Source organism: Gorilla gorilla, chromosome 6, assembly GCF_029281585.2.
Source record: "Gorilla gorilla gorilla isolate KB3781 chromosome 6, NHGRI_mGorGor1-v2.1_pri, whole genome shotgun sequence".
Classification (NCBI taxonomy): domain Eukaryota; kingdom Metazoa; phylum Chordata; class Mammalia; order Primates; family Hominidae; genus Gorilla; species Gorilla gorilla.
The window spans coordinates 144,288,713-144,315,159 of NC_073230.2; the positions used below are offsets into that span (position 1 = coordinate 144,288,713).

At 47.3% G+C, this 26,447-nt stretch overlaps 1 protein-coding gene across 5 annotated transcripts; it reads right to left on the reverse strand.

Moving 5' to 3' along the window:
- WDR91 (WD repeat domain 91) lies at window positions 1-26,342 on the reverse strand. 5 transcript variants are annotated; one of them, XM_004046270.4, is made up of 15 exons: window positions 26,179-26,342; window positions 24,373-24,552; window positions 23,588-23,795; window positions 21,916-21,998; window positions 20,712-20,842; window positions 19,052-19,217; window positions 12,769-12,927; window positions 10,919-11,112; window positions 9,707-9,857; window positions 8,351-8,445; window positions 8,004-8,172; window positions 4,106-4,214; window positions 3,196-3,308; window positions 1,737-1,934; window positions 1-1,080 (listed from the first exon to the last, which is right to left on the reverse strand). In XM_004046270.4, the coding sequence occupies exons 1-15, from the start codon at window positions 26,299-26,301 to the stop codon at window positions 916-918; spliced, it is 2,244 nt and encodes a 747-aa protein (XP_004046318.1). In that variant the 5' UTR covers window positions 26,302-26,342; the 3' UTR covers window positions 1-915. The 5 variants fall into 5 exon arrangements, with proteins under 5 accessions (XP_004046318.1, XP_018886235.1, XP_018886234.1 ...); XM_019030690.3 differs by having other exon boundaries at window positions 3,196-3,350; XM_019030689.4 differs by having other exon boundaries at window positions 8,004-8,250.
- Window positions 26,343-26,447: the final 105 nt, after the last annotated feature.

Sequence of the window (26,447 nt, forward strand, 5' to 3'; positions counted from 1 at the left end):
TACTTTGTTTCATGTACAAAATTATTTAAAATACTGTATAGAGTTACCTTCAGGCTACATGTATAAGGTATATATAAAACATGAATGAATTTCATGTTTAGACATGAGACCTACCAAGATACCTAATTATGTATATATGCAAATATTCCAAAGTCTGAAAAAATCCAAAATCTGTAACACTCCTGTCCCAAGCATTTCAGATAAGAAACGCTTAGCCCGTCTTGGGAAACAGCAGCCACTGGATGGAAAGGGGCAGCCAGTAGCAGAGGCCTCAGCCCCTGCCTTCATCCTGAGAATCTTCTGTAACAAAAGCTGCCAGCTTTCAGGGAAGAAAAAGAACTCTGTGGCCTTGACTTAAGCCCAGAGAAACAGGAACTGCCAAACCTTGTTACCCAGCGGAACAGACAGAGAGCTGACCTGGCTCCATGGCAAAGCAACAGGAGAGCCTGGAGAGGTTCAGTTCGGGGCCAGCAGAGCCAGGCTGGGTGGGAGGGCTGTCACTGAAGCAAAGTGACACAAATCCTAGAAAGAGACATCAGGGGACCACAAGAGTATTCTTTTTAAAAAAGAAAAAGAAAAATGGGCACATATATACAAAATACCGTCAATTTCTACTGGGCCAACACAGTAGCCACCGCAATGTTTCTCCTTCTTCCAGAGCTTTCCTCCCATAGTCTCACGTGTACTCCTGGCACAGCCACAATACCAGTCTCTGGGAAGCATATGCCACCTACTCCACGTGGGTCCCATTCCAGTCACCGCAGATGGAAGTGCCTGAGCCTCCTTGCCAGTCTTTCCCTGCAGAGTCACTGCACTGGCAGGGAGCTGGAGTGGAGCACCTGGTTTTCCTGTCCTATATCTCCTCCCCCCACCGCAGATAATACTGCTTCCTCAGGTGGCCCTTGGGGCAGGTCATCAGGCTTTATGGGCCAGGAGGGTGGTCAGCTTGATCTTGCCATCCATGGAGGCGGTGAGGCAGGTCCCACAGTCCATGGCAGTGCTCCAGTCCACGGTGACCACAGGGGCTCGGTGGCCACCTAGGCTCAAGCAGCTCTCCAGAACCTTCTCATCGCCACCCAGCTGCAAGAGGACAGGAAAGAGGAGGAGGTGTCAGCAAACACCAGTTACACACACTTGATCCACTTTCAGTGGCCTACCTGAGGATGTGCCTGAGGCCAGACACACATGCCCACCTTTCCAGAAAGTCTGTTTAACTTTTTGAACCAGGAAATGCTTGCACTTTCCCAACTACAGCTGGTCCATCTGAAGTGGAAAACAAGTCCCTGAGCAGCTCCTTAAAAAAAGGCATTTTCTCAGCTGCCTTGGACTTGCTGTGGGCTGGTGCCTCTTGCATGCACACTGGTTGTTCTCACTACAGCATCACTTCTCACTACCTGACAGGTGCTCATGAATCTGCTTATTTGTTGAAGGTTCACGTCCCATACTGGGGAATGCAAGCTGCAGGAGAGCAGGGCCTCGGGCAGCTCTCTCCTGCGGGGGGGCCAGCCTGCCGCGCCCAGAACAGTGCTGGCCACAGGGGAGCCTTCAGTTAGTGCAGAAACATGGCTCTCCTCTGAACCCCAGCACTAGCTAGCCAGCGATCCTTTGTCAAAGGCATCTCCACAGCCATGCAGCTCGGGGTAGAGGGCCTCGCTCAGTAGCCATGGCCCAGACTTCCAGGGAGGAACCCCTGCCCACCACAATACCACCACCTCCCACCCCCAACCATCAGTTACCTTGTAGATGACGCCGCCTGTGGCAGAACATGTCAGCATGTAATTTCCCTCCGAGTCAAAAGCGAAGAGTCGGCCCCTGGGGACTTGAACCTGCTTGTAGCCGCTGTATCCAGACAGCACAAAGGGGCCCGTGGCATCTGAGGGGAGGCTGTAATCGGATACCTTGAGGCCACTCTTGTGGATGTTCCACTGGATGAACTGCAGTCACAGGGCACAAGCAGGGTGCTCGCAGCGGAGCTGGCCAATGCAGGCCTCAAGAAAGAGCCAGGACCCACCCCAGAGCAGAGGCTGGTGAGGGCGACCCGCCTCCCCCAGCCACAGTGCTGACATCCTTGAAAAGCCTTTCAAGTGCCAGAGGCAGAAAAGTGGGTGAGAGGTCTACAGGCCCTATTTCTGGTCAATATGATTTAAGCATTTTTTAGGGAAGAAAATCTAGAAAGAGGCAGCAACCTCACATTAAAGTCCAACCCTTCTCTTTCTCTCTGGCCTGACCCTAGGAGAGGAAAAGGGACAGCAAGCGGCTTTGCCTGGATTCCTGGTCTCTCAAGCAGGAGGAATGCTTCAAGTGACATATTATTATTATTATTATCAGAGTTAGACCCTAACTAGATTTTTCTGTCCTAGGAACAAGGTACAGAGGACAAAGTCCACATATATTTCCAGTGTTTCAGGCATATAATCAATTGAACACTGGGCGATGCCATTATAAACTCAGCTTCTTATCATAGCAGACATCATCCCTTAGCCTACCCCACGGACAGGATACTTGGCTGTGACCACCTCTTCACTGAGCATCCCACATAACAAGGAAGTCGAGCTTTAATGTAAAAGTCCCTTCCCAAACTTTTCAAATGAAGAATTTATTTTGTAGTTACTCCTTTTAAGGGATAAAAAGATAACGACAGTGTCCAATCCCAAAAGTCCAGGCAGGCACACATGGAAAGGGCATCCTTCTCCCATCTCTGCCCCTGCCAGCTCCCCCTCTGAGGCGGTCACTATTCCTAGTTCCTAACCCTCCACAGAGGGAATCTACCAGGGGAATGTACTTTTCCTTTTTTTCTGGCTTCTTGTTTACATCTTTGGGCTCTGCTGGGGTCTGTACACATCTAAGAAGCTGTCCCCAGCCACTCAGCAAACTACACATCCATGAGTGGTCCTGGGAGCACTCATTACCAAGCCCAGCAAAGCAAACTCAGCCCTAAATCCAGACCCCACAGATCCATCTATGGTAAGATGAGTAATTTTTGGTACTTCCTTTCATAAGGATAGCCAACTCCCACTGAACTCACTAAAACCTCGCAAAGATTGTAAGATGAATTACTAGTTTATCCCTATTCTACAGATAACAAAGCTGCAAAAAGAGGCCCCAGGTTGCAGAGCTAGTAACAGGTATGGCCACAACCTGCAGCCGGCCCACGTCATCCCGGTGCTCTCTTATCTGAATCCTGCAGCCGCCTACCTTCCCGTCCTCGCCGATGCTGTACACGGTGTTCTCATCATAGCTGAACTCCACAGAGTAGACCTCCCCATAGTGGGCCCTCCAGCTCATGGCGCACTCGTGCTGCTGCATGTCTGAGGCAATGAGACACCGCCACTCACATCCTGGCCAGGGCTCTGCAGAAGGAATCTACCTGCAGCAGGAGGCCCCCTCACCCTCTACTCAGGCTGACAGCTGTTCTGGAGGCCCAGGGCAGGCACCCAGGACCCAATGAGTGCCATAAAGCTGCCCCTGCCCAAGAGGTCAGGCTGCTTCCGAGCCTCAGAGGCAGCTTCTTTCACCAGGTCAGAAGTGAGGCTCAGGAGTCCCTGGGGGGAGCTCATCTGGGGAGCCCTAAGTCTAGGAAGACATCTGAGAAACTGCCCTCTGTAACTTCCCCATGTGCCCTGGGAATCCCCTAAAGATACAGTTGCCTTGCCCCAGCCCAGGCTCTGGGGATGTCTCCTGGGGACAGAGCCCAACTTGGGGATTTGTACACAGCATGCCAGGTGATTCTGATGTATGCCTCTGGTTAAGGAGCACTGTTCTGATGCTTTTGAGAATCAACTACCCACAGCAAGTAGGTAGGACAGCAGTACTCTTGTATGACCTCCTGTATTTCACATGGGTGACAAGGACTCAGATGGAACAACTCAAGACTCAAGGACCGCTGAGGTCCACCCCCTCCCATGTCTATTGACACTAACTATGGGCGAGTTTATTACGGTGGGTGTTTTGAAAACGTTGACCAAAGTTAAGCTCTAGTACATGCATCTGAAGTCAGGGTTTTGCAAAAGCCTCTTGCCCAGCTGGCAAAAAAATCCAACGTCGGCAAAAAAATTGCCTGGGAGATCTAAGGAGATCAAGGATTGCTATGAGCACACTTGCATACCAAACAGCCGGATGACGCCATCAGCTGCCCCTGTGACCAGCAGGTTCCCGTTGTGATTGAAGGCTGTACAGTTGATAGCAATGGGTTCTGGATCCAGGGAGAACTGGAGCTATTGAAACAAAACAAAAATGCCAGTAGCAGATCTTCACTCAGCCCAGGCACGCTGCTTATTCCAATGCAGACAGGTGCCCCAGACTGGGTTTTCCACCAGCTCCTCCCTTATGTAATCTGGAAATGTACATCTGAGCCTTTGCCAAAGTGCTGTGCCAGTGACCTTCTGTGCTCTTTTGAGAACAAGTTCTCTGTGCCTATATACATTCTGGTTTCCGTAGAGAAATGATAATCCATGCTTGCTCCATTATAAAAGAAATAATACATATCTTAGCAACCTACACTTCACCCAGAATGCATTCCAAGCAAATTCTCATTGAAAAGTCTTATGCCCTCAGAAAATAACACTTCATCAACTGCCTTTGATGACAGACAACACTAATAAACCTGCCCTATGGCTCCCCACAGAAACACTTAGAAATATAGTAGCAAACAAAACCACCTCATAGAACATAAGGTCTATTAATTACATAATTAATGAACACTATCATTTCAAACAATATGAAACCCTGGGAACACTAAATAATCCTCCTGAAATTAAAAATGCAAGATAGAATGTTATTTAAAATACACACAGAGTACTGAGCTAGCAAATAAAAGAATCCTCTGGGGCCACAACTAAGAGAAAGCAAGAACGCAGAGAACCAGTGCACTCCAAAGCCGGCTTTCACTATGGGGAATTAATCAGATCCAGATGACTCAAGTTCCCCTTCTGCTACCCATGAAGAGCTCAGGAGCCTGGAGACAACAATGTGTGATCTGCCCAAGGTCAGGCGATAAGAAACCGTCACATGGAGCTGAGACTCCAAAGAGCTATACCTTCAGTGCAGGAATGAACTAGAAACAAACCTACTTCACAGAAAGGGATAACAAGAAAACTTACCTCCCTGCAAATTCATAACTACAAACTAGCCCTGACATGGGAGGAACCTGGCAAAAATTAATGCAAATCCAAAGAAATGCACCTCCAACCCAGGCCTCAAAATATTCTCAGAGATACTGGCCCAAGAAACACCATGATCACAATTCATAAGAAACAGGAAAGTAAGGCAAAAGGAGCCAGCACCCACAGAGACAACAGAGCAGAATCAGACCCACAAAGACTTCAGACATTAGATTTATAATGCAGAACATACAAGCACATTCAATTGTTCAACAAAATAAAATAAGGAATTGAAAATATGGGTAAAAATGAGAGTATAAACACGACAAAGCAGGTTTTAGAAAATGAAGGTGGGCTTCTAAAAACGAGAAATACAATAACTGAAATTACCATCCTAATAAACAGATGAAACAGAAGATTAGATACAGTAGAGGAGAGATTAGCAAACTGATGGATCTGAAGATGAATAAACTACTATCAAGAATGCAGCAAAGTGAAACAAAAAAGAGGAAGAGGCAAGTTCTAACACATATGGAATGGGAGTTCCAGAAGGCAAGAGATGATCAGAGAACCGCAATACTGGAAAAAATGATGACTGAGAATTTTCCAGAATTGAACAAAGACACAAATCCTCTGATTCAGAAAACAAATCCCAAGCAAAACTTCAAAAAAATTAATTTCAAAAGTTAAGAACCAGAAAATCCACATCCAGAGAGCCAGATAAGATTTTAAAAGCAGCCAGAGAGAAAAGACAACAAAGGAATGCCAATTACATGGACAGCTAATGTCCCGGTCTCAGCAAAGGCAGCCAGAGGATGGACCAAGTCACAAGGTTAGAGAAGCAGTGTTCAGCCTGGAATACAAGAAGCTATTCTAGAAAAACACATATACTGTGGTTTATTCATATGGAGTCAGAAAACCTGCAAAACAAAAATTCGGTTGTTTAGGGATATATAGTAATTGACATGATAAAGTAATTTTTTAAATGTAAGTCAGGCCGGGTGCAGTGGCTCATGCCTGTAATCCTAGCACTTTGGGAAGCCCAGGTGGGTGGATCACCTGAGGTCAGGAGTTTGAGACCTGGCCAACATGGTGAAACCCCATTTCTACTAAAAATACAAAAAATTAGCTGGGTGTGGTGGTGGGCACCTGTAATCCCAGCTACTCAGGAGGTTGAGGCAGAAGAATTGCTTGAACTCAGGAGGCGGATGTTGTGATGAGCAGAGATTGTGCCACTGCACTCCAGCCTGGGTGACAGAGCAAGACTCCATCTCAAAAAAAAAAAAAAAAAAAAAAAAAGTAAGGCAGCAGTATGACAAAATTCAAGACAGGTTCTCTCTGGAAGGGAAAAAGACCAAGACTGGGAAGGGCTACACAAGAGCTAAAAAGTATTGGTGATGTTCTGTATAAACCGTGATGGGTCTGTGGGTGCTCACTGTACTGCTTTTCTTCTCATTATACTATACACCTATGATTTCAATATGCTTTTGTATGTATTCAATGTGTAATTAAAAACTTGAAAATCACAAGTAAGCATATCATTACAAATTGTAATAAGAACTTTGGAGGAAAATACAAGATGCTATGAACTAAGAGGAATTGAATTAAACTGGTTGAGAGGACAGTGGGCAGGGAGGGGCACGAGAGCTAGGTCTAGAGTATGTCCCTGAAAATGCAGAGAAGTGGTCAGACTGGAAACACACTGGCAGCATTTGCTTATGGACTGACTGTGTGAGCAGAGGGAAAAAGACAGGTCTGGGAAGAACCCCAATTTCTGTTGTGTTTTGTTTTTTTTTTTTTTTTTTTTTTGAGACAGGGTCTCACTCTGTCACCCAGGCTGGAATGCAGTGGCACCACATCAGCTCACTGCAGCCTCCACCTCCCAGGCTCAAGCAATTCTCTTGCCTCAGCCTCCCAAGTAGCTGGGACTACAAGTGAGCACCACCACACCTGGCTAATTTTTAAATTTTTTGTAGAGACAAGGGCTCACTACATTGCCCAGGCTGGACTTGAACTCCCGGCCTCAAGCAATCCATCTGCCTCAGCTTCCCAAAGTGCTGGGATTACAGGCATGAGCAACTGCTCCTGGCCAAGATCCCCAATTTCTAAGTGAGGCACATTTGCCAAAGTGAGGAAAATTATGAGGGGAGGGATGGATGTGGCAAGGGGTGGAGGTCAAGAATTCGAGTGTGACCCTGATGGGCCTGAGAGGTCTGACAGACCCAAAGGGAACACAGACCACTTCTACAGGCAGATGCAGAACAGAACAAACTGAACATCTGGAACAGGAACCAACTGAAAGCAGGAGGCTTGAGTTTCCAGCAGCATCAGGAAACAATGTGTTCAACATAAAGGCCATATGACTTGTAAGCAGTGAAACGAATCATTTTAATAAGAAGTAGCACTGCCTTGGAAGGTGAGTTTAGCATCATTCAATCTCTCTGGGGCTCAGGGTGGGAGCTGCAGCATCTATTACTGTCTTGAAGGAAGGGGTCCTTGGCTCTGAGGTGGTGCCCAGATCCCCTGGGAGCAAGTTCACAGGCTGTCTGGTCACCTCGCTTCTTACGAATCTGTATGTGTCCTTGCTACTGCTGGCTACTGCTGCTATAATTCTCATACAATTTTAAGTTAACAGGATGTCAGAGGGAGGCACGAGTCCTCTCCTAAAAAATCAACCACAGGGGCCCTCTGGTAGGTTCTGGGTGTCTTCTAAGTTTGTGGCACAATTCTGAATGACATGTCACTAACAATCTGCCCAGTTGGAGTACACTACTTTTCAACACTCGAAACTTTATTAAAAATCTGAGGAGACCAAAGCAAAAAGAGGGAAGAGGCTCTTCAGAAACCCAGGGGAATGCAGAGTGTGTGCCTGGCCCCAGAGAGAGCCACAGGGCAGGCCCGTACCTGCTGCTTCATGGTTTTCGTGTCCCACAGCAGCAGCCTGCCAGGAACCTGGTTCATGCCCTTGCTGCCGATGTCTGGTGCTGAGAAGTCCACCTGGGAAGTGAGGCTCGGAGCTGCTGCCGAACAGACGAAAGAGGCCCCGTTGGGGCTGCACGCAAGAGACAGGATTCTGCAACACACATGGGCCTGGGTCAGACCCTCCGCCTGCCCACAGAGGGAGGGTGCACTTTGGTCCTGAGGCTGGATCCTGCACAGGAGATGGGGCATTAGGCTTGGGAAAGGACCAGCCCCGCGGACCACACTTGGCAGCCTGCGGCCTTCATGGTGGGGGGTAGGTTCCAGTTCACCTGGGCATGTCGTCGTTGATATTGATTTCACAGAGATTCTTCTTGGCTTCCGTGTCATAGAGACGCACTGTTCCCACACCACTGCCCAGCAAGAGCTGGAATGACAAGGGGCGGGAGGTGGGAAGGATAGCATGGAGTGAGGCTGAGTCAGGGAGGATCTCCAGAGGGGGTGAGGCTGGGCAGGCTGCGGCGGTGAGGCCCCTCCTCTACGCATCCAGGCAGTTCAGGGGAAATCTGGCTACAATGAGCCTCACTTTAAAATTAAACAAAGACATGAGAGCTGACCTTGAACTTCTAAGCAAAACCACAAAAAGTATCTGTGGAATGGGAGAGATGCGTCACCTTGGACACATATGGAAATGTTCTGGCTGGTGAATGAGGCCCTCTGATCCTCCCTTTCTTCAGTTTGAAACCCCAGCTGTTGGAACCCTTCCTTCCCACTCTTGGTCTGCCCAGCACCCCTCCCAGCGTACTCGCTTTGGCTGCCACAGGGCCTGGGTGACTCCCATTTGCCTTTTCAGGGGACAGCTCTGGCTCTGGGTCTGTAAAGACCTCCAGAAAAAAAAATAAAAGGGGCTATCCTTGCCTTCAGGAACTTGTGACTTATTTGGTGAAAAGCTTCAAAGATAATAATAGTGCCAGAGGAAAGTGCCAGAAGCAACCCAGATCTGAGGGTGTCTCACAGGAATATTAGGTAGAGTGTGACCTCGGCATTCACTTGGCAAACTGGCGCTGGCACAGGGCAAGCCCTGAGGTCCTCATCCATGAGGATAATCCCTTCAGCTGCCAAAAATTATAGAAAAACAGGGTTTGCATCTTGGGCTATGTCGTATGATCCCCACAAATGAAGTAAAAGAAAAAACAGCAAGGCAATTTTACCTCCTTAACTACAAGTCCTATCTCAAATATAAAATCCAGAGGGAAGAATGCTGTACTATTCCTGGGGACGATAAGACCCATGGGAACCACAAAATAGAACACCAGCCCCTCACCAGCGGAAGCCACTTCCCGTGGGGCCTGGCACGGGAGGGCGCCCACTGAAACTGCAGCTGGAAACACAGACAAATGGAGGGACAGCAGTCAGACAGGTGGTCCCCAGGGCGGACCACCACAGACAGGAAGAAGCCGTGTGTTCCAGGCCCCCTGCAGCTCATTTCAATCTGTCAATCTGGTAACCTCCCTGTCTTCCCACAACAGGAGCCTTCTGGGCCAGTCCTGGATGTGTGTCCCTGAATCCCCAATAATGGAGAGAAGGGAGGGGAACTGGCTTGGCTGTCTTGACTCAGCCAGTGGAGAACCCTGGGGAATTCCTCCACTGAGCCAGCAAAGCGGGCCCCACAGGCCACCATTACTCACCAGTCTGTCCCGTTTGGTGGCCCATTCCAAAGACAGCAGCGGTGATTTGGAAATGGAGGATGCTTTGGTCTGCATGATGGGGTTGAAGGACCACACTTTGATGACCCCATCTACGTCTAAGCTGGCGACTCTCCTCCCAGAGCAATCCACTCTGAGATGAGAGAAAAGGGAGGCCTGTCAGCTGGCCTCTCAGTCCCCATCCTCTTCTGCTAATGCCAAGATGATCACTTTCCTGACTTCCTTACTGTTTTAAAAAAACAATCCCTAGAGGTCTACATTCAAAGTACTGGTATAGACTATTTCTAGAAATATTCATTCATTCGTTTGTCTAAGAAATACTTATTAAGTGCCAACCACGTGCAGAGCTTTTGGTCAATTCTGGGCAAAGAGCCGTAAGCAAGAGTTGCAGGGCCCTGCCCTGAGGCCACTTGCAGTCTCTGGAGATTTAGAGCCTCCGACTCACACTCCAGAACAGCCCAAGGGCCCCAAGAGCCATCAGGGCTGTCAAAACGAGAAACCCATCTACAGCTGAAAATTATGCCCCACCAGGGTTTGTTCTTGAAAGGTTTATACTGTGCTTAAGTAAAAACTTACAAATGGTAAATTACAAATCAGGTATTTACCTAAAAGTACCATCATAAAGCAAATTAAAATTGAGTGAGTTTGGGGGGCTAAAATAAAGTGTAACTTGTTCCTAAAACTGAGAGAAACACAATTAGAAAGGGCAGAGAGGCCCGGTGCGGTGGCTTATGCCTGTAATCCCAGCATTTTGGGAGGCTGAGATGGGCAGATCACTTGAAGCCAGGAGTTCAAGACCAGCCTGGCCAACATGGTGAAACCCCGTCTCTACTACAAATATAAAAATTAGATGGGTGTGGTGGCAGGCATCTGTAATTCCAGCTACTTGGGAGGCTGAGGCACGAGAATCGCTTGAGCCTGGGAGGGCAAGGTTGCAGTGAGCCAAGATCGTGCCATTGCACTCCAGCCTAGGCGACAGAGCAAGACTCTGTCTCAAAAAGGAAAAAAAAAAAAAAGGGCAGACAGGCTGACCAGTCCACTGGCAGCCCCAACCGACTCCCATGACTCTACTGCCATGACTGTGGCCCTCGTCCAAGCCCCCATTCTCCGCCATCTCCTGCTGGCCACACCCCCACGTGTACTGCCTGAAAATCTGAGCTTCCCAGGGTTTCCTTGGCCCCAGGCCCAACCCACCTGCAGTGCATGATGGACGAGTGGTGTTCCCCGTACTCCTCCTGTCCCAGCACAATAAAGGGCTGCTCGGGGCGGACTCCTCCACCCTCAGGGCCTGCCGAGGATGCCCGAGTCAGTGGCTCCACTGGCTCCGTGTGGAGCTCTGGGCAGGGCTCAGCCTCTGGGCCACTGGCTTCTGGTTTCTTCTCTGCACACTGTCACAAGCAGGGTGGGGACAAGTCAGCCAGGAAAGGGTCCCCCACACCAGGGCGTACAACGCAGGGGGTCTAGGCCTAGGCTGCAGCATTTTGTGGGGTTCTCGGTAATTACAGAGTGGAGAGGAGAGCTCTGACCTGCGAGGGTGGTGCTCAGCTCACCCCGGGAGAGTGCAGGGCCTGCCCTCCTGACAGCCCCTTCCTGGAGACTTTGCTCCACACAGGCCCTGCTGAAGGAGAGGGGGCTATGGCCTCTCTGTGACACAGCTGATGGGACCCAGGACACACATCTGCCTTGACAACAGGCCAGGCGGAGGATGCATGGTGCAGGCCACACACCGCGCTGAGTATTTTACAGATTTCTCTCATTTAGTCCTCCTCAAACAATGAGATGCTATTATCTTCCCCATTTTACAGCTGTGGAAACTAAAAGACTGAAAGAGAAGCCAAATCCCTTGCCCAAAGTCATATGGCTGGCAAGGGGGAGAAATTGGATGTGAAGCTGGGTGGGTAAGAGGTAAGCCCGGCCCCTTTCCAGTGCACCCCTAGGCCCACCAGCCCTCCTGGGAGGTGGGCACTGAGAAACTAAGAAACAGACACAACTGGCCAGGAAGAAAGACAGAGACCCAAGGGCCACTGGGGGTCCAAGGCTGCCCCATCTCTACGTCCCTGGGACAGCAGGTGTTGGCTACCATCTGGTGCTCACCTAGACACAATCCAGGCTGGGGGCATCGGCCAGGGCACTCTCTACCAGCCCTGGGGTCCGGATGCTCCTGCAAGTGCTTCCTCAGAGAGGCAGGAGGAGGAGTTCAACAATAAAAAAAAAATAACAGAGGAACTTCAGACATTATGGGGCTGTGGGTGGCCCCCAAGTACATCTTGAATCCTGAAATGCCAGAATTTATGATCTGAGCCTTAGGGGTCTGTTGTCACCACAGTACCAGGCTGTTAATGAGGAAATACCTTTAAAACAGGCAAATAGCCCCAATTATAAGATAAATGGTCAAGACAGTGACTTGGGCAAGAGAACCAGTAAATACCTTAGACTTTGCCATCAGTCGGGAGTATCTGGCAGAAACAGAAGCAGCTGTAATGCCACAAAGAGCAGGCTGTGGCCCACACTGGCCAGTGAGGGGAGTCCCCAGAGCCCAGGGCTCAGTACAGAAGGGCCTGGGCCACAGCCTCCCACTGTGTGGGCACATGGCCCTCAGTGCAGCAATACAGGCAGCTGGGCCTCAGGCAGCACAGGAGAAAGGAATCCCGTGACCAAGCAAGTCTGGGTGACTGGGTGAAACCGAGGGAACCAGGTCTCCAGGAGCCCACCACAGGCCGCTTAGCACAATTAACCTAAGGGAAGGATGAGTATGCAAAGGTTCCCAAGCCAGCTTAATCACAGAAGTCATCTTCTGAGAGCACTTCTAGAGGCCTGCATTTTCTGGCCCCTACTTAGGGAAATGCTGCATGGGAGAAATGGACCACAGAAGAGCCAGGCAAATGATGAACCCAAATAACCAAAATACAAGCCATTGAAACCAATTAAGCAAAAGCACACTCTGCACAGCCACAGAACTCAGAAGAGAGAGAAGAGAAGGCCCCCCACAGTGCTCCTCAGTAGCTGCATGAGTGTCCCCAGGGGTGTTCAGGACAACCCCATACCTGGGAAGTGGTTGTGGAGAAAAGCTCCTTCCTCTCCTTGCCATGGTCCTGCAGGCGCCGCTGCCGGTGCTGTGACCAACCGGACTCCCCAGTGGCCAGCCCGCTGAGGAGGCTCTTCCCATCCTTGGCTCCGGACGTCGGGTCCTTTCCCTTGGTGCCCTAGAGGAAAAGAAGCTGGCTGTGAAGTCTCTTCCCATCTGCCCAGGCCATGATAAGCATGCCAGGAGTGGTCAGCCCTGGGCGGGGGGGCGTGGTGGGTCGGGGGCAGGTGGTTAAAATGGTGTTGGCTCAGCTATGTAGGTGAGGTCATAGTCAGCCCCTGCTATGACCTCCTCCTTTCTGTCCTCTACCCGTTAAAAGGACAGGTCATCTGCAATCCTCATCTTGCGGTATCTCTCATCTGGAGGAAGATGTCATCTTGATCTAATCGGAACAATTTAGTCTAGTTGAGGGGAAGGAGCCAGCACTTACTAAGTGATGACTAAGGCAGGCTGGGGCCTACGCTTGGTGTTATACACATTTACAAGCAACAATATGTTTGGGCAATCTAAAAATTATTTATGCAACAAGCAATCACCTCTGGAGGGAAAAGGAACACAGTACCCTCTCTTGTTTTGGGCCAAGTGTGGACTAAACCAGCTAATATTAACAAATACTGAGGTGTTTGAAAATGATTACTAGAAAACCAGAAATTTTTAACAGAAATTGTTGAAAACCCAAGGAATGTTAAGAAAGATAAATCGGACAGGAAATAAACTGGTATTTTCTGGCTCCTTTTCATAACAACAGTGATAGGGTCAGCTAAGTTATAGCAAGAGGGGATGAATTTGATCATCCCCACCCCACCTGTATAGAGAGAAGAAGTCTCCATTCTTAATCTAGAAACTCTTAAAAGGAGCTGCCACCCCCATATCTTTCCAGATTGCTGGGCAGGGCTCTCTTTTTCCAGCTTTTTACCCACAAATTGTGATGGCCAAACACCCTCACCCTCATTTTTTACACTCTTAGCAAAGAGATATGAATGCAAACAGCTACTCAGGTTTGAGACCAATCTTCTCAAGAAACCATTTCTACACAAGCCCTAAGTGAAGAGAAGAAACTCAACCAAAGTCTACCTGCTGCTTTCCAGTTCTTCTACTTGTTATTTTTTATGTCAACAGTAAACAATTTAAAATGATTAACATGGATTCCTTGGAATCCTGCAGCCATGTGAACAGTTAAGAAAGAAAATTTTAAAGGACTATTAGCTTACCTGGAACCAAACCATGACTAACCTGCAGGGTATTTACTATTTTTGGCCTGTTTATAAACTTCAAGTACTGCCATGAACAAAGAAAGGATGGTAAACCTGTCTCAATCAGCCACAAACACATTTAATTCCAAGTATCAGAATTGTGTCAATAACAATTGTGTATGGGTCCTGGGAGGACAAAAGCCACGGAGAGGTAATGTCCACTCCTCAGAGTTTCAGAAAGATGGAGTGGGGAGGTGGCCTGTTGGAGTTGGCTGTCAAGGCTAAGATCTGGGGAGGTGGTAGGCAGTTGTGTCGTGTCCTGTTTCAAGACAAGGCTCTGAAACCCCCGTAAGAAGAAATCACTGAAAATGCAAACACTGAGCAGCCACATCACAGTCCAGGAGGTGCCGCTTCCACATTTTGTGCTGCTACATGTATGCCGTGCTCTACATGGGTCACAGGGGGATTCTGCCTTGGAAGCAAAGGTGGGAACTGTTACAGAGGGAGACAGGCACTTTATGGGCCCCTTCCTGCCTTATTCAGCCCCTCCACTGGATAATGGTGTCTTTTCCTTTTTCAGCAACAGTAAAGAGTGCTCAATTCAATTGGTGAATATTGATGGAAGGAGGAGGCTTCGAATTCCTCTGGCTTATTTGAAAGCCACTTGTAACACTTCCCCAGCAGAAGCAAACAATAAAACACTGAGAAGTACAAAGGTAATACTTCCCTCACAAGTCAAGATAGCAAGGAAGGCATCTGGTACAGAGAAGAAGAACTGCCTTTACAATGATAGGGCAGTTTACGCCAAGACAGTGATGGACCTAAGCATGACCTATCAGATTTTGCTTTAAAGAAGAGGATAGGTTCTCCTTTCTCCTTAAATCTATGTTAATCACTGAATAACAAAAGATAATAATATATTAAAAGCTGGTGAATGCAGTTGTCCACAAAACTTTTTAATAAGTAGGTGAAGGCCAATTTGTGTCTAGCCACAAATGTACATAACAAGTGAATGCTTACTGGTAACTGTTAATTTTTTAGAAATAAAAAGCTAAAAAATAAAAACAAACGAAAAATGGGTAAAGTCACAATGCTATGTAAGTAATTACCTTCAAACAAATCCATAAAACTCTGGCCAAGCACTTGTGTATGGGTAAAGAGCTGGAGAGAGTGAAAGATGTCGGCAGAACTGTGTACTCTCTAGACAGTAACACTTGCACACAGAGAAGCTCGCACCCTTCTGGAAGCTTCTTCTACTGTGACCCTACCTTACACATCTTTGTAACCTTAGCACCCAGCACCACGCCTCGCGTAAGCTGGGCACTCATTCATGACTGGCTAAATAACAAATGGATGGACTGATGGACAGATGAAATAACTGTTCATTGAAAGTTTTATTTCATTTTAAGTGCAACCCTCATAATAGTCTTTAACTGCTGGCTTCAAATAACAGAATATCCCAATAGTCTAAAGTATATTCTATCATAATCTACCTGACTGCTACAGTTCAGGAGAGACACGGTAACCTCTGTCTTATCATTTGACCTTCTCGCTCTGGAGACAGACATAAGTTGATAACCATTAATTTCCGGTGGAATGAGTAGGTCATGAGGGATTCCAGAGCCTCACAGAGCTTAGCAGGATGGCAGCCATCCAAATGGAGCAGCAAACAACTTCCAGTAATTTGGTCTCACCTGAAGCTAAACAAAGCTACCCAGAAAACACACCCTCATAACACAGAAATCCCAGAATGAAAGACAGGCTTTCTCCTTACTGCCAAGATCCTTGGGGAAAACCTTCAGGGCAGTGGTTGTGACAACTTAACTTCTCAGTAACTGGGAGGTAATTTGACACTAATAAGAGTCACAAGCACAGAAGTTTGTGGATGCTTTGGTGCCTTACATTACAGCCGATTAAAAGTTATCTCTATAATGAGGTAATTTCCATGGCTCACCAAGTGGGTGTGAAAGGAGCAGAATTCTTGCTGGCGGGAAGGATGGAGTACAAACTACAGGCTGTGTGAGCCAAGCAGCAGCCCAGGCAAGCCTGCTATGGATGTGCCCTCCCTGGCTATTGTAATTAGAGATCCTAGAAGGGCTTGGGAAGTGTGGTTTCGCAGTTATTTCCACTAAAAAAAAAAAAAAAAAAAAAAAAAAAATTGCCTCCAGACTCATATTGAAAGCCTGGAGAGTATCTTCCAGGCTTTCAATACAAAAGCAATCTATTTTGCACCTATTTTGCCATCTATTTTACAGGAATAATGCTATGAACGTTTCAGTAATAACAACAACAGGTACAGCAACCAATTACAAGGAGGCAAAGTGCTGATGTGAGCAAAATTTATAATGCTTTCTATAAATTATATTTAAGATAGGAAAGTCTAATCATTTTTACATATTGCTAATTTAACAATAAAATACAGCCTATTTTTTGTGTGTGCTTATTCTTTAACAGTAAAAAAGAAAGAAGGGTTCTGGTGTGGTAGCAGCAAGGAAAAAAGACGACATGCTTAATATGTACTTACAAAGCAATGTGGCTTATTTAAAAACCAATGCCATTGTATACTGAGTTTAAAGCAGTACATTATGAAAACGGCAGGAAGTGATCTTTCCATGCCCTGCATTTAGTATCTTTGAGAGAGCATCTGGAATTGTACACTCAAATTTGGGCGTTAATTGTAATAGCGGGATTGAAACATTAGAATGTCCCCCGAAGCAGGGGGCCCAGGATGTGAGGGGAAATCATGCCATAGGGACAAACAGTTGAGGTGGGGGTTGGAGGGAGGGTGAACAAGAGTGCTTAGCATGGAAAAGATAGGAAGAGTCATTCTACACAATAAGCCTTATTATTCTATGTAGCTCCAGAGGGCTAAGCTAAGATCTGTGAGGAAAAGTCATAAAGAAGTTTCTTCTAATAGCTTTCTAACATGCATATGTTCCCGATTTGACAAGCAATGAGCTCTGCATCTTAGGAGGCAATCAATCCAGACACTGTACTCCTATACTCAGCAGGAGGTAGGCCAAACGACCTTTGAGCTTCCCTCTAAAATTCTGTGATTTTCTTGAACCTCAAATCTACTAGTTATTTTTAGAAGTGAAACATTAATGCTGAATCTAAATCACCTACCATTAATAAAAAACAAGTGACCTGACTATTGGGTTTTTTAGATTAGAGATATCTTTCATCTTCACTGAGGAACTACAAACTGCTCTGTTAACATACCACACAGTGACCCAATCTTCGTTCCATTATATTTTAGAGGAAAGGTAAGGCATGTTTTACTGCAAATCACACATTCTTATCCCCATTGCTTCGCCGTAAACTGCACAAATAATTTCCATTCTCATTTCAACCTCACCATGTGACACACAGTTCCTAACCACATAGAGTAGGGCCACAGCTTACTCCCACAGAAGCTGTCTCTATGTTTTCTTTCAAGTTAATGAAATTGAATTCCATAATTTCAAGCTCATTTCAAAGGACTCAACATTCCACACATCACCTATTAAACTTATAAAATGTTGCACAGTGAGAGATCCAGAAAGCAAGCAGTACAACTTACTCGGCCACACTCCACAGAACTGGAATTCTAACTTTAAGATTTGAATTTCAGAAAAATATTCACAGGAGTAACCATGTTTGAGTTTTAACTGCCTGAACCCTCATGGCTGCTAAATTACAGTTTTTTTGCATTAATGGCACTTTAGGTCTCAGAACTAACTCAGGTACCCACGTGGGCCAGGGCCTGCAGGAATACAACTTCTACTACCAACATTTACTGAGTGCTGGCCCTCTGTCAAGCACTCTTCTTCTAGCAGCTCAATTCATCCTTCCCTGGGGAGTAAATACTATTATTATCATCCCGAGGAAACTGGGGTGGGTTTACGAAATCTGAGCACTAATGACAAACGAGGAGCCAGAGCTGAAAGTTAAGGTGCCTGGCCCCAAAGCCCATGCTCTTTCTGATCCAGTGTCCTGCTCAGTGTCTCCAGTTCAACAATACTCAGCCCAAGTGCTGTATTCCAGTGGCAGCCTGAGGCAGACCCCTACCTCCTGGGGTACAGTGAGCAGCCCCAAACTGCTGTGCCACTTGCAACTGGTCTCACACCGAGGCTGCTAGGAGAAGAAGCCACAGACTATGACTATTTATTTTATCTGTAACTAATAATACACTCAAAGTGTCCCTACGAAAGCAATAAACAGTCTGCAAGCATTTCTGAAAGCAATGAATTCTGACAATGTCTGCTAGTTAAAGTAGTCATTGGGACCCTTGGCTGTTTTGGATATAAGCTGACATCAAAAAAAATCCGCTTGCAGTCTTCCATAAAAGTGAGAAATAGTGAAAATCCTTTGCAGAATCAGCAAATACCAACTTGTAGGCAAAATGCATGGATTCAGAGGTAATTCTTGATTTAGTCTTTAGCCAAACACTATTTTTATATCACCAAAAATTCAAAATTCTAATTGCCTGAACTCACACTTGAGCCACCAAAACAGTCATAAGCCCTTATGAGTTCATAGGAAATTTATGAGAAAAGAGGGGAGACTCTTCAAAGCCTACTTCCTGCCATCAGCTATCTACTACTTCAACCAGAAAGCATCACAGACTTCAGAGAACCGGCACAGGAGTGCAGGCAAGGGAAGGCAGCCCCTTGGGTCAGGAGACCTGGGTGTGAGGTCTGGCACTGCCTTGATCAGTGCACAAGATCTACCCAGCAATCAAACACCACAGTGCCTGCAGTCTAGCCAGAGGTGAAGATGAAGCGGGGAGCCAGAATGCATTCGGTGGATTTTCCTCCTTCTCCTCTCAATTCCTCTGCTACAGTCTAATCTAGATTCTCATCCTGCAGAACCATCACTTTCTGAGAGGAAAGGCGGGAAAGGGGGAAGAAAGGGGATGAGATGTCAATTTAGAATCTCATCAACATGCCCAAGAAATCAGTCCTAAAAGGAGGGTAAACAAGTCTACACTTGACCAGGAGGTCTGGAAGCACAGGGAGCTGTCAGGGCCTTCTTGGCCAGAGTTAGAGAGGCAGGACTTGTGCTTACCTGACCACCGAAGGACTCTTTCTTGGCCGAGCTCTGAGCTTGAGGAGGGCCCTGAGCAGGCGACAACCTTGAGGGGCTCTTCTTACTCTGAGGCAGCAGCGAGGACAGGAAGCCCACACGAGGTGACTGGGAGAGGGAAGCATTCCTTTGGCTGCACACCATGGCACTGGTCAGCAAACACACCACAGGGTCAGAGGGCTGAAACAGGATGTGGAAAAACCAAGAACATAGACCTCGCGGGCTATGGATGACGTTAAGTGACCAGGCCTGGGTCAGGTCCAAGAGCCTGGGCTTTAAGGTGGTATTATCCTTGGTATCATTTTTTTGCACAAAGGGAGCCAGCAGCTTATCTGTTACAAGGGTGAAGTCTGCGGCTCTTCTTTGAGGGTCACAGTAAACTCAGAGCTGTCTTGTCCGATAGCCACTGGTCACGTGTGCTACTGAGCAAATGAAATGTGGTTAGTCCAAATCAAGATGTGCTAGAGATGTAAAATTGACACTGGAATTCAAAGACTTGGCATGAAAAGAATAAAATAGGTCATTAACATTTTGTTTATATCCATTACATATTGAAATGATGTTTTGAATATACTAGGCCAAATAAAATATATCACTAAAATTAACTTCATCTTATTTTTTTTTTAACATAGCTACTAAAAAAATTAAATTACGTATTTGGCTCGCATTTTATTTCCATCAGAAAGAACTGGTTCCACCACTAGAGCTATTTCATCTGGAGCAATACTTGGCTATGTGGAGGTCTGGAATCCGGCTGCCTGGGTTTGCATCGTGACTCACCAATCACTATCTTCCTCACCTGTGTGTACCTCTGTTTCTTCAACCACTACTATTATTATCACCAGCTGGGGCTTCTGCTTTAACTGGCTGTTTCTGAAGGTCAAATACCTCTCTCTAATCTGCCTTCCTCTTTAAACCATCAGAGAGGTGCATGCTTCTACTGAGGAATGCATCCAACCTGTGGTTACCAATCTTTCCATACATGAGATGCTCCTTCCAATGCACAAAACCTTCCCAAGACTTTACCACAGTGGTTGCGTTTTTATTTATCCTGACTACACATATCTGGATGTAGAGCTGGCAGAGCTGTGCAGTTCCCCACCTCTAGGCAGAGCCACAGGCTTGGAGGCTCTGAACTCCTAGAGGACTTCTGAGGCCATGGGGACCTTACTCATAAAGCTCTGAAGCAAGGCTGGATGCGGTGGCTCACGCCTGTAATCCCAGCACTTTGGGAGGCCAAGGCAGGTGGATCACTTGAGGTCAGGAGTTGAGACTAGCCTGGCCAATATGATGAAATCCCATCTCTACTAAAAATACAAAAAAAATTAGCCAGGCATGGTGGCATGCACTTGTAATCCCAGCTACTTGGGAGGCTGAGGCAGGAGAGTCTCTTGAACCCAGGAGGCGGAGGTTGCTTTGAGCCAAGATTGTGCCACGGCACTCTAGCCTGGGCGACAGAGCGAGACTCCATCTCTAAAAATAAAAATAAAGCTCTCAAGCAAGAGCAGTGTGTGCCAGGAGGCTCTTCCGCAATTCTCCTTCAGCAGGCACAGAGGACTGCAGGCAAGGCAAGACCAGAGGGAACTGTGGGGCTGAGAGCACAGGGGGCAAAGAAAAGGAAAGGGCCGTCACACACACTCACAGTTCCGAGTCCCCCAGGCGGTCCATGTTGGAGACATAAGGAGGCAATTTGTGTTGGACCAAGGCCTCTTCCTCTTCTGGCTGTTGCTCCTCTTTCTTCAGTCGGTGGATTTCAGCTTGCAATGCAAAAAGCTATACAGGGGTGGGACTGAGTTAGCCAATGATCTCACCTAACCTTCCCTCTGCGGAGGAAGATTTCTAGACACATTGCATCCAAGCCCACTGGTCTGAGTGCCACTTGCCTCAGTGTCAAGGGGCCCATCTCACTCTGCTCACTGCAGACTGGGAAAAGTGACTGCTGTCACTGGACAACAATGAGGTGAGAAAACCAAAAACCATTAGAAATCCAAAACCCATTTTCTTTTTAATCATTTGACTTGCTTCCTCCTAGATTCACTGAGAAAAATAGCTCCACCCAACCTGCTTTGCTTTTTAGAATCTACAAAATCAGGCTTTAGAACTCTCAAAGCCTGACTCTGGAATGGAAAAAAAAAAAAAAAACTTTTAATGAACTACAGCGTTTTTAACCTTTTGCCTGAAGAAAATTACATATACACACACCCTAAAACCCAAGAATCTTAAACCCCATAACCTAAACAGCCTATAATCTTCCTTTTCCTAATAATATCACCTAAGGAGATCTTAATTTCAGGAAAGAGAAATGTTCCTCAGGCAACATGTACAGGCAAATGTGGGTCCCCTGGCTCTATTGTTTTATCAAACTAGAGAAGCATATAGCTGAGTAAGAACAACTAAATTATATCTGGGTTATAAACTATATATATATATGTGTGTGTGTATATAGAGTTTACATATATACATATACATATAGTTTACATATATATGTGTATATATATATATATACACATATATAGCTATATGTGGAAAGACAAAACAGACACATGAAAACAGGTTAGTTATAAGGTGGCATGGATGCATATAGTCTTTTTCTCCTTAAAAGTTAATTACTGTTACTATATTGTTCATGCTATATATCTGACTTAAAATATGAATCTCGCCTCTGGTTTTTCAGAGACTGTTACTCTCCAAATCCCCAATACTGACTTTCTGGTGACTCATTTCCATCTGAGAAATTAGGTAGTGGCAGTGGAAAGCTGATTAATATAGTTTTCCACTGCCACTACCTAATTTCACACACAAAAAGCAGAAGTACTTCCTCAGGAGCAAGCCTGTTCAGAACAAACCTTCTGACGCAGAACTTCATTTTCTTCTTGAACCTGGTTAGTCCTCTGACACTCCGCATCAAAGTTCAGGATCACAGGGACTGGTGCACGAAGTTAAAGAATAAGCCAGCCCCTGAAATGTTTAAAAGTCCTTCCCAAACCCTTGACACACCAGTAAAACACATGAGACAGAGGGACACAGAGAACAGAGTATAGGAGCGGTGCTGTGGGCTCTTGCGGGCTTAATGAAATAGTCGCTCCCTATAGTCTTGTCTCCAAGACTTCTCTAGGTCTGGCCTCATTTCATTCGGACAGATTCACAGACGCATGACCATCTGCCTGGCCAGCCCACAGAGGGGACATAAATCCAAACCTAAGCATTTTCTCTCAAATACCAGAAGCAAAGAGCTAGCATCCAGTGGACTTCACAGCCAGTCTGAGCTTTAGTGAGGTCACTACATTCAGCTAAAAGCAGCCCTGGAGGCCAGTGGCTCTGCAGTAATACAGCCAATGAGGCAGAAAAGACCAGTCAGTTGGCTTCGCCTCCCCAGACTGAGCCTCTCCCTGGCAAAGGTTTGGACTGAGAAGAGAAAGCTTTCTGCAGATTGCGTGGCCACCCCAAGAACAACAACAGTCTATAGCTTGGGATACTGGTCCTTCTCCACTGCCTCAGGCAGCTTCAGTTAGGAGGAGCACAGAGCAGACAGGGCCTCAGAACTGGAGAGAGGACTAGAGCCCATATGTGTGTAACCTAGTTTGAGGAGCACTGAAAAGATCTTGAGTGACAGTTTCGATTTCACTGGAGGGCCCACAAAGTTAACTGGAGAGCCCTCAGGATGAAGAGAGGGAGCAACGGGGAAGAAACAAGGCACTTCTGGCAAGGGTGGAATTCACACTCATCTGGGGCGCAGAAAGGGTGAAGGCAGAAAAGGTGCCCTTCCCACCTCCACCAGAAAGTGTTCCTCCCAGAGGCCAAAACGCCTGCCCATGGGTGGGCCTCTAAACACCCAAGTTTATCAGTGCCTCACCAGCCAGCCCCATTCAAGCCAGACTCCCTTCTCCTCCTCTAAATTTCCAGCCTAGGGAGCATGAACGATGGCCTTGGGAGCTCTGGCTTGTACACTTCGTAGGCTGTAAATTATTTACCTGCATTCTCATTCATCCCCCCTCTCAAATACCCGCATATATATTCTTAAAGCTACTGTGTTCTCTGGCAACTTGAGGAACACTGAAGTTACTATTAGAGACAATAACCCAAACACTAACACAGACAGAAGTTCCAACCCAAGAAGTCTTCTCATCTGTACCTAATCCCAGCAAAGGTATATCCCCAGGAACACGTTTCATGCACGGAGAGGGTACTCTCAAGGCTGCCCGGTTTCTCCAAGCAGCAGCTGCCTTCCAACCCCAATGCCTGCTGACAAAGCCAGTACTAGCATCCCACTGCTGCCACTGTCACTGCCCACACATGTCAGCTAATACTTCAGCAGCACAGTGTCAGAACTAAGATTTATGGTTCCCTGGCTTACTGACAAAAACAACCACAATTTGTCCAGCCCCCTCATGTGACCCATAAAAATGGTCCCTGGGCATTTTTGTAGAAGAAATGCCTGTATGGAGAGCAGCGGGCTACTGATCCTGAGGTCTGGGTGCCTCAGGCTGGGCCTTCAGCCCCAGGCAACTGAAAGGATATGCATGCACTGAAACAGGACGCTCAGGAAGTTGTGCAGGGACACAATGAAGGTGTCAGCCCACTGTCGAGAAAAGTAGGTAGCAAAGGTGGGGTTGGTGTCCGGGGATGGCAGGAAGGGCAGGACAAACCAATCCTTCCACTCAGCCTGGTTCTGGAGTTCCGTGGCCTGCTTTGCAAAGAACTCCTGAGCCTTGTCATTTCTGTTTGTCTGCCAAGACACAAGGAGGTAGCAAGGAGGGAGGAGAGACAGAAATCCAGAGGTAAGACTCTTCATCATTGCACAGCAGACAACCTTTGGCTATCAGCCGGCCAGGTAAGTGGCAAAATAAAATTCCATAATATAAAGGAAATCATCACTCTTTTCTCAAGGAACTTGTCATTTCAAAGCTGGTTTAAGCTGAAGTTCTAATGATAAATCCCATCCTAAAAATTAATCCCTAGCTGATGTTCAAATAACTAAGTGACTCATTCCTCCAGGTCAGCTATCATCTTTATTACTCAAACTTTAACCCAGCTACTTATATTCTTTAAAATACCACCTTTGTTTTAAGCTTACATGCTTAACATAAAAAAGGAAATAGGAATGGGGAAGACAAGTCAGATGATCTACAGATGACGACAAGGAAAAAAAAGAAGAAAAACAGTCAAAAATAATTGCACTGTAACTGCTGCACTCTTTCCCATAGTCACATACAGAGTCCTCCCTAGGAACTGGAAGAAAATCTATTTTGGGATCAAAGAGCTCCTTCCACCAAGGGAAGCAGAACCCCTGAATCAACAGGCACCTGGATTGTGTAGACAAGATAAAATCGAAACAGGCTGGTTTTCAGCTTGTGGATTGTGGGTCTGTATATATCCTCCAAGCGGCTGAACAGCCGACGCTCCAAGTAGCTCCAATAATCCCGAAGGGCAGCCAAGTCATACACCTGCATTAACTGCTGCAGCTGGTCCACAATCTTATCCACCTGGCGAGAAACATGGATGGAGAAGGTGGTAAGGGACAGAAGGGAATTCTCCCCTCCATGGAATAAAGCTTTTTCCTCTTGTCATGGCTTCTGGGTGTAAAAAAAAATTTGTAAGTTAGCAATCTATAAAATTTTCAAAACATACTAATGCAACGGTTTTTCAGTAATTTTCTGATGTTAGAGAAGTGGTTTGACCCTCTAGCAAGCACGGAAATTTCAGGTGTAAAAGGGCTCTGGCCCAGAACCTAAGAGATCTGGCTCCAGATCTTGGATCTGCCTCTGACTTACTTGATCAATTTGGCAGTGTCATCAGGCCAGGCACCGTGGCTCACGCCTGTAATCCCAGCATTTTGGGAGGCCGAGGCGGATGGATCACCTGAGGTCAGGAGTTCGAGACCAGCCTTGCCAACATGGTGAAACCCCGACTCTACTAAAAATACAAAAATTAGCTGGACGTGGTGGCACGCGCCTGTAATCCCAGCTACTCGGGAGGCTGAGGCAGGAGAATCGCTTGAACCCAGGAGGCAGAGGTTGCAGTGAGCTGAGAACGTGCCACTGCACTCCAGCCTAAGCGACAGAGTGAGACTCTGTCTCAAAAAAGAAAAAAAAAATGGCAGTGTTGCTTAACTGTAGTTTCAGTTACCTCACATTTTTAAAAAAGGGGGTGGGGTGAAGAAGAGCGTATGAGACAATCTCCACAATTCCCAGATCCCAAGGATCATGAGGAGGTGCATGGTCTGACTCCTTCAAGTCATCAAAGTTCCACGAAGCCGTGGTAGCTGCTCAGAGTGTCAGCCAAGGAAGTCACCTTCTTGTGAGGAGCAATTACAGCAGAGTACAGAATCTGGAAAAGGGTTTGGATATCAATACCAATCCAACGCCCCTAGTTTATAGATCAGGCCACTGAAGCCCAGAGGGGTGAAATGATTTGCTTTTGCCACTAAGTAGCCACTAACTTTGGCCAGGCAGGAAACCAGATCTCCTAACTCCCCTCCAGTGCTCTTGCTGTTAGCTCACTGCCTCTCATTGAAGTCAGTACACACAAACATACAAATCACACACATATACATTCCAAGAACCTCGCAATGGAAAATCATTTTAGAGCAGGGGAAGTTTGGGTTTCTCTAATGTGCCATGAGGTCTTCCACAACTGCAGAAGCAAAATTGCCGATGAGTCCCTGACGAGGCCATTTTAAACAAACACCGCAGATACTTGAACGCAGCTAACGTTTTGGACTGCAGACTTCTTTGCTTCCACTGCCATTGGAAGCCAACACGAATATCTGTTGCCAAAACGCAACCATCTACCTAACCTCGGCTCCTAAAACCTCATCGCCATCCTGGCCCAGGAGGCTGGAGTGGAGACAGAACCCTAGACCAGGAGCCGGGGCATCGGGGCTCCAGCCTCGGCGATGCTCCTGACTCGGGGGGCGGCTTCAGGCAGGTCCTGTCCGTCTGAGGGCCTCAGTTCCTCATCCGTCAAGCTGGGGTCGGACGCGCTGAAGTCTCCGGCGCCCCGGCGCGAGTGACAGCGCCGCTCCCGCCCCAGAGGCAGTGCTGGGGGGAAGCCCGCTCCCCGGCTCCCTCGGGCCGCCTCTGCCCGCGCCGCTCCCGCCAGCCTCTCACCCGGAACCCCTTCTCCTTGTCCGCCTTGATCTCGGCGTCCAGCTGCCGCAGTGTGTGCGTGAACCCGCGGAAGAGCAGGTACTCCCGGACCAGCTCGTCAGTGCGCTCCACGGCCTCCGCCATCGCAGCGCTAGCGTCTTTAGGGGTGGTGCGGTGAGGGACGGAGGGGCGGGGCCTGGGAGAAATGGGGCGGGGCCGGACGCGGGCGCCGAGCACGTCACGCCGCGACAGACCTACCAGCCCGCACGCACCGGGCGCCCCAGCCTGAG